We start from the raw sequence: 9,258 nt of genomic DNA on the forward strand, positions 1-9,258 counted from the left end.
AACTTCATTGAAAAAAGGTTCTTCTCTCTATCTGGTGGGATTGCAAAGGAGTAATTAACTTTGAATTGTTACCACCTAATGCAACAATCAATGCTCAAGTCTACTGTCAGCAATTAGAGCGTATGAACCAAGCTTTGAAGGAAAAAAGACCCGCTTTAGTGAATTGAAAAGGAGTGATGTTTCATCAGGACAATGCGTGACCCTACACTGCAAAGATCACATCACAGAAGATCGAACAGCTTGGTTGGGAAAAAATTACTCATCCACCTTATTCTCCCGACCTTGCTCCTTCAAACTGCCATTTGCTTCGCAGTTTACAGAATCATTTGGGGGACATAACTTTCACAAGCCAGGAGGAGGTCGAAACTGACATTTCAGAGTTCTTTGCTTTGAAACCAAATGAGTTTTACATTGATGGGATTAAAAAGCTTGTAAATAGATGGAAGGAAGTCACAGATAATCAGGGAAAGTACATTGATGATTAAATTTCAATTAAATATAACATTTGATCACTTGTTTTCTTTCTTCAAAATTCGGACAGAACTTATGGGATGACCTGATTATATATATATATATCTTGTATTTAACATGTTTGGTTTTATTCAAAGAAATACTCACCGTTTTGATATTCCTGGTAGATGAAGATGATTCAGAGATATCACGAACATAGTTTAAACCATTACCTGAATGATTAAGAGATAATTTTTGTGGTAGACAAGGCTCTGACAGTGATGTATGAAGAAGCCAAGATTCAACGATATTGTTTGGAGATTTTGGAGATGTTGGAGATGACCCAGGTGATCTAAATGTATAATCATTCAAGAAAATCTATAATGACTTACGGAGAAAAAAATATTACATGAAGCATTAAAATAAAAAGATAACTGAAAAAAAACCCCAAAAAAACCCAAAAGGAAAAAATATTGAAAATTCAAAATAATTACAACACAGAAGCCACTCAAAAGCTATTAGCTTCACTTAAACATTTATTATTTGGTTCAAAATTTTTGTTGTACTAATTGTGACCAGGTCAGTGACACAGACCTCCTGTCACAGTGGAACCTTGTCAGTGACCAGGTCATAATTGGTGCAACAAAAATGCTGGCACCAAATAATAAATCTTTAAGTGAAGTTAACAGTTTTGTGTATTTTTAATGGTTAATATGTGTCTTACAAATTGTAATTGTTTTAGTTTAAACAGACAGTCTCAAATCAAATCACTTTCCAGGCAAATACATCTTCAAAATTGAAAATTTGATTAAAAAAATATTCTAATTGCAGATGTGACTGTATTGTGAGAAGCTTGCTTCCTAACCACATGGTTATGGGTTCAGTCCCACTGTGTTACACCTTGGGCAAGAGTCTTCTACGGTAGCCTCTGGCTGACCAAAGCCTCGTGAGTGGATTTGGTAGACAGAAACTAAAAGAAACCCGTTTTATATATCTTTGTATCTGTGTTGATCCCCTGCCACTACTTGACAATCAGTGTTGGTGTCCCTTGTAACTTAGCAGTTCGACAGAAGAGACTGATAGAATGAGTGTGCGGTTTTAAAAAATAAGTACTAGGATTGATTCATTCAGCTAAAAGTTCTTCAAGATTATGCCCCAGCATGGCCACAGTCTAATAACTGAAACAAGTAAAAGAAAAGATAAACCATCAAAACTTTCTAAAAGTCTAGATTTTTGGTAGATTCTCCAAATGGATGGATGCAGGTCAAGCTCAGTCATTAAGAGATTCCCTTAGCTTCCATGTGGTTCAGAGTTCAATACTATTGCATACTGTCTTGGGCAAATACTGTCTACTAAAACTATGGGTTGATCAATGTCATGTAAGTGCAATTTAACTAAGAAAAACAGAATTATGCCATCAGTGACTGAAGCTGGACATTAAGGACTGGAACATAATTGGAATGCCCTTCCTAATGCCAACCACTCTGGGAGTGTAATGGGTTCTTTTACGTGCCACCAGCATGAGGGCCAGTCAGGCGGTACTGGCAATGGCCACACTCAAATGTTGTTTTCCATGTACCACTGGCACAAGTGCCAGTAAGGCGATGCAGGTAATAATCATGCTCGAATGGTACTTTTTACGTGCCACAATCATGCTCAGATGATGCTCTTAGCGCTCCACTAGCACGGATGCCAGTCCTGCGGTGGTGTCATCGAATTCGATTCTGATTTCACTTGCCTCAACAGGTCTTCACAAGCATAGTTAAGTGTCCAATGAAAGAAAGGTACACTTAAATGGGCTGGTTACACCACCGGCATAGGCCACAGGTTATGGTCTCACTTGGCCTGCCGGGTCTTCTTAAGCACAGCATATTTCCAAAGGTCTCGGTCACTAGTCATTGCCTCGGTGAGTCCTACTGTTCGAAGGTCGTGCTTCACCACCTCTTTCACAGTTTCCCTTGACCGCTAGGGTGTGTCACTTTTTCACACAGCTATCCTCATCCATTCGTACCACATGACCATACCAGCGCAGTCGTCTCTCTTGCACACCACATCTGATACTTCTTAGGTCCAACTTTTCTCTCAAGGCACTTATACTCTGTCTAGTATGCACACTGACATTACACATCCAGCAGAGAATACTGGCTTCGTTCCTTGAAAGTTTACGCAAAATATATGTGGACAAACACATTTTTGTTTTTATAACTTCCATAGCCCTCATTTAACATCTGTCTGTCATGCTGGCATGAGATGATGGCTTTTTACAAGATCTGAGAAGCTAAGCAGGTGAACTGTACTGAACTTCAATGCCCTCCTGACATGGTTTTTATGACTGGATGCTATTCCTAACTCCAATCAATTTACAGAGTGTACTGAATGTTTTTCTTCATGACATTGGCGCTAGTGAAGTCACCAAATAACTTACAAGACAAAGAAAAGATCCTAGAATGAATGGGTTTGTAGCAGAGAGGAAACATTGGATTGGGAATGAAATTTGCTTAGGGGATGCAAACTCAGGTCCAAAGTTTTTTACAAACAAGGTTTTATTTGTTTTTTTTTTATTTATTTTTGTTCTTTGAGAAGAAATCTATCTTTGAGCTACTTTTTATGCACTGTTTTCTAAACCTGAGAAAATTAAGTTTGGGTGCAAATTTTGATTTTGCATCACCACAAAAATTTTAGGAGGTGCGCTTGCACCTCTTGCACTTCATGTTCCTGGGCTCATAAGTGGGCGGTGACTTTATGCTAGGTGTAGAGAGACAAAGGATGATAGAGGAACAGGCACAGGAGTCTTGCTGTAGAGAAGATAGTTTCTAGAAAAAATATTTGAAGCAATGCAAGTGACTGTAATACATATTTACACAGGGATGGTATAATTCAAGAAAAATTATTAGCTTACCTATGAGGATTGTGAGAAACCTTTCTATTGTTGTCTGCATTGAGCTTTTCAGGCACAACTTGCTTGGAGTCAGAATCTTGATTTGGCAGTTTCTGAAGGTAGAATGGAGCAGTTAGATGAAATCTCAGAGAATGAAAGGAGAAGACTGGGCGATAGATCATGGCAGACTGATATATCTTGTAATAATTCTGCTTGTCACTCTATTACTTAGCCCATCCGTAACACTTCCATGTGATTAGTTGAAGGGGGGTGGGTGAGGGAGAGGAGGAATGGGAAGAGGGGGAAATGAGGGGGAGGAGAGAGAGAGGTGGTGGTGAGTGAAATGTGTAATTTTTTTTAGTACTGTTTTTTTCCTTCCATTACTTAGCCTGTCTGTAACACTTTCACATGATTAGAAAGAAAAGGAGAAAAGTGAAAGAAAAACGTGAGAGAAAAAGAGGGTAAGGTGAAGAGAGAAAGAAAGAAAGAAAGAGAGAGAGTATTGTGTATTAAGTCTATAAAATTGTGCATGCATTAAGTAATCATTGTATTCCAATTTCCTTCACTTTTCAATGATCAGCAGATGAGCGACTATCTTTTGATACAGACACAACACAGGCTATGCTTTTAGGGCTTTTGGATAAAGTTTCCAGAAATAACCCAATAAGTTTACCATTAATTCTGTGAAATATTCCCGGGTCCTGCTAGTATGTATATATACATAATTGTTTGTCTGTTTGCTTGTTAGTTTGCATGTACACATGTACATTTGTATATACGCATGTATATATGTTTATGAGTGTAGCGGTCTTGTGTGTGTATGTACAGGGTGTCCACAAAGTCTGGGTACATTGGGATTAACACATACTTTAAGATATTATTATTTCTTATATTTAATTGTTTATGTTATGATTTTATTTACAGGCTGGGTACATGGGGATTAACACATACTTTGAGAAATTATTATGTCTTATATTTAATTGTTTATGTTACTATTTTAGTTATTCTATGTACCCAGACTTTGTGGACACCCTGTATATCTATATTTATGCATACAGATTAATAGAAAAAAAAACTAACATGGGCTTGGACTACAAATATGAATAAAGGTATGTTAAATACAGGATAAATTCTTGATCTATTAAAATTATCTTACCTAAATAAATAAATAAATAAATAAACAAATGCCTGGTGATATTTTGTTACCAACTCTGAATGAGGAGATAAGCTTGATACTCAAGAATTGTCCCCAGATAAGGGAAAGACAATCTAACAATTTACTTTACCACAACCAGACATGCTGAACAAATAACAACAGTACATCTACTTGTAACTTGGTGCTTTTGAATTGCCAAGAAAGCCTCCACATGACTGCTGGATTTGCTAGAAATAACAACAAATTTCCATCAAATTACACTCTAACATCAGTCAGTGTAATTTTTAATATATAAAAAGGTGGGATGGTCATGACTGGATTGCTTTTGATCACAGGTCTATTCCACTGGAGTGGCTCTATATATCCTCAAGCACTATTGTACACATCCATATTTATATCTATGTACCTGTCTATCAATGTATGTGTGTGTGTGTAATGAGAACCCATAGTTTCCTCTACCAAAATTTACTTTCAAGGCTTTGATGGTAAGCCAAGTTATGGCACTCACCTAAGCTGCTGTTCAGTAGGATGAAAAACAAAGAACAACCTAGCTGTAAAGTGAGTGTGTTAACCACACAGCCATGCTTGTGCCTTTTCTGTAACCATGAAGAACGTGTATATTCAAGGAAACTAAACTATATATACACACACGCACATGATAACTAGGATCTAGAAACAGCAATATAGGTGGAATAAAACCTATAGAAAAATTATATTTATTATAATCCAACTGATAGCTCATCTTTTGCATGAGTTAGAGATTAACAAAGTCACATGCAATATTGATTTCAAATTTTGATACAAGGCCAGTAATTTTGGGGGTGGGGTGAGGGTAAATCGATTACCCCCCCCCCCCCATTGCTGAGCTGGTACTTATTTTACTGAACTCAGGACAAAAGGAAAAGCTGACCCTGGTGGAATGTAAAAAAACAGACAAAATGCTGCTAAGCATTTTTCCCAGCATGCTAACAGTTTTTCCATCTTGCCATCTTGATTGTAATACTAAAGTCCTAACAACTACATGATCATATGAAAATGAAACAATAAAGGTGCATGATAAGCTTGGTTAATTTAACTATAGAACTTTCAGTAGAATCAACTAAGGGCTTACTTGTTCTGATGAGCTCTGGATATTTCTTATAACCCTTAGTTGTTGCTCAAGTTTCTGAACTCGATTTACTTCTTGATGAAGTCTCTTCTTTAATCTGGAAAGAAGAATCATTGTTATTATGAGGACAAAGTAAAAACAGAAGCATTTAAAACATGGTATATCATGTTTGTTATGACAACACTGTATAACATGATTTTTGCCCCTGGTAACCACTGTTATTTCTTATTTGGTTACCCTTAGAAAATGTGCAAAATGGTTAATATTTCCTTCAAACTTTTCTTTTGTTACATTTATTCAAACACACGGCTATGATGCTCCCACACTACTTCTACACATGATCAGAGATGCACATATTGTCAGCCACTAAGGGACTTGCTCAAGTGGTCAAGGTCAAGCAACTGACAAGTGAATCTGTGGTACTGAGCAGAATATTTGTTTTAACAATATTTCTGCTTTGGCAACTCAGCACTGAATTTGTCTGAAATGTAATGGAAAATAGATCAGTTTTAAAACATTGATGTCCAAGTCATAAAAGCAGTTTTTTCAGGGAATAGTAGCCATTTCATTTGATTTCTAGATAGAAGCAAACAGGAAATAACCCTTACTGATTAAGACAAAGTGCTTATTACACTATGTCTTATTACACTAAGACATAGTGTAATAAGCATGTAAGCAATCTTACAAAGGAAATTCTGAAACAGATATTTCAATATTAATCTTGTTTGTGTCACTGATGTAGAAATACGGTTTCTTATTCAAAACTCTTAAATAATTAGGTACTACAACACAATTTATTTGTACAATGATTACAAACTGCAAACTAAGTCAAACATTTCATCAATGCATATTCCATAGAAACATGCTATACAGGAGAAGCAAACCTTTTTATTCCTTTAACTGAAGAAAAGCAGATTCTCTTGTTTTGCTAATGAGGATTTCCCAAACTAGCCATGTAAACAAGCAAATTTCAACATCTCATACAACAATAAATTTTAGCAATAGGAAAATTCCTTAGAAAATAGAACATTTTTATTGAATCAGTCAAAACTGGGCTTAAATCAAGTTGTGGACAGATATATCAAGATGTGAATGAAGATGTTGAGGAATTGATTAAAGACTAATTAAATTTAGAAGATTCACTGACTAATTGCTAAAACAACTGGAAAATTAAAAACATTATAAGAAAATCTGTCAGTGGGACCAAAAGTATTTGATATTATATTTGAAAAATTTGCAAAAAGTGAAATATAAATATTAGTTACATCAACCCTGGTGCTCAACTGAGCAGAGAACGGGGCTTACCTCTTTGAACTGGGAAATGAATGGAATGCCTGGTGTGTGTCTTGTTGTGGCTACCCACTCCTAAAAAAATGGGGAATAGGCCTGGGTATATATATACATATATATATATATACTTTTTTCTTAGTCAACAATGTACTTTTTTTCTTCTGCAGTACTTAATAAAAAAGGGTTACTGGTAGATTCTTTTGAATTAGATAACTGTGATAAAATATTAAAAATAAAGTTGTTCTTTTTTTTCTCAACTGCTGGTGGGGCATACATTTTTCAGTAAAATTATAGTGGGGCCTGGAGGAAAATAAGTTGGGAAACACTGCCCTACTCTAAGCATTGATCAATCCCATCTTCCTATGTACTGTTCCCTCCACTCCCCTCTGAATTCATCCTCTGTCATCATTAAGTCATCTCTGTTTCTCCAGCTGATAAGAACCAGGAAAAAAGGTTATATGCAAACCCCCACTTTCTCATTAGTGAAATTTCAAAATAATAATAATAATAATAATAATAATAATAATAATAATAATAATAATAATAATAAAAAAGTAAAGCAGTTTATGTATAACAAAGTATGAACTCACAAACATTGATATAACTTACATGTGCCATCCCAGCCCACAACCATCATCATCACTTCAACTAATAAAGCTTTATTATTGATTAACTAAGTCAATCAATAACGATAAAAGCAAATAAATTCATTACATTTTATCAATGAATATATAAAATACGAAGAGATATATCATAATTCCAATAATTATGAATAGCTCAATCTCTTTTGATTGCGTTGTTATGTTATGTTATTTTATTATCCCTTCTTAAGTTGCCAGCATGTGTTAGATCCATTAAGACCAGCAGAGTAGATTTTAATTTTGAAGAAAGAAGGAATGTGTAGGGTGGCAGTGTGTGTGTGTGTGGGGAGGGGGGTATCAGATTGCTTTTTGAGCTTAATGGAAAAGCTTTACTGGAAATATGCTTATGTTGTTTTCTTTTCTTTTTTTAAATATAGATATAAACTGTGTCAAGAATATGTTTTGCAATATCTTGTAATAGACAAACTGTCTCTGATTCATTTCCGGATTGTTCTATAATTCATTATGAATATATATATATATATATATATATATATATATATATATATATACACATATGAAGAGAAAGTCATAACAAGTAACCTATAATTTTCAAAATTGCCTGACCTATAAATTTTCATAAGATTTATTATATTTCGAATTCTTAAATGATTTTTGTTGTTAGACTATGGCCATGCTGGGGTCATGACCTATATTTATTGATCGATACCTGTTTTATTGAATATAGAAGAATGAAATACATAGTAAACCTGGGTGAATTTCAATTGAGAATATAAAGGGATATAGACGGAATCCACAACATTGATTTTCATTTATTTGCAGGTTGGTAATATAGATACCAATCATAAACTGGCGCTGACTCAATCATTTACTTTAGATCTTTCCACAAAATGTGTAAGATATACAAGAAGGAATCTCAAATGAAAGGCAAGTTGTAAGAAAATGAATTAATATTGTTTTAACTAATCAGTGAGTTAATACAATAGCTTGTATTATCGTCATTGTCCTTTTAATACCTACTTTTCCATGTCTGCATGGGTCAGATGGAATTTATTGAGGTAGATTTTCAAAGGCTGGATGCCCTCCATGTTGCCAACCCTCGCCTGTTTCCAAGCAAGGTTATCTTTCTCTGTGGCCAGACATGTTCTTGCGAAATATTGGAAATGAATGACATAGCTTGCATGAATGATAGTGACATTCATTTTACACTTATCACAAGATATGAAGATGAGGAGACACAAACACACAACAATAATAATAATAATAATAAAAAGAATGTGGTTGATATATACATTCTTTTTATTATTATTATCGTTGTATTTTGACCTGAAGATTAGCTATATTTTTGAATAGAATTGATTTTCGATCGATTTAATCGATTTGAATATATTTTATTTCCTATTTGAAAACTTGGTTATGAAACACGTGTAGTCATTTTATTATCATTATTTTATGATTTTACTTTGTATTATATTATACTTATTTATCGTGCATTTACTTATTAATTTTTCTATATGTGACTGTGAATTTTCATGGATGAGTTTATGAACTTTGGTTCTTTTCTCTCAAACCATATATATATATATATATATATGAATGAATATACATACATGTTTGTATGTATATATATATATACATATATATATATAAATATACATACATGTATATATATATAAAAATATAAATATACATACATGTATATATATATAAAAATATAAATATACATACATGTATATATATATAAAAATATAAATATACATACATGTGTGTATAT

At 34.1% G+C, this 9,258-nt stretch overlaps 1 protein-coding gene across 3 annotated transcripts in view; it reads right to left on the minus strand.

Annotated features, from left to right (window-relative positions):
- The window catches only part of LOC106876256 (centlein-like), a 367,586-nt gene that overhangs the window by 42,707 nt on the left and 315,621 nt on the right, over nt 1-9,258 (minus strand). For all 3 annotated transcript variants that reach the window (XM_014924756.2, XM_014924749.2, XM_052977284.1), the window contains 3 exons: nt 5,596-5,689; nt 3,350-3,441; nt 619-802 (listed from right to left, as the gene is read on the minus strand). In XM_014924756.2, the coding sequence (XP_014780242.1) occupies nt 619-802; nt 3,350-3,441; nt 5,596-5,689 (370 nt within the window). The remainder of the gene's footprint in view (nt 1-618; nt 803-3,349; nt 3,442-5,595; nt 5,690-9,258) is intronic.

Source organism: Octopus bimaculoides, chromosome 2, assembly GCF_001194135.2.
Source record: "Octopus bimaculoides isolate UCB-OBI-ISO-001 chromosome 2, ASM119413v2, whole genome shotgun sequence".
Taxonomy (NCBI): Eukaryota; Metazoa; Mollusca; class Cephalopoda; order Octopoda; family Octopodidae; genus Octopus; species Octopus bimaculoides.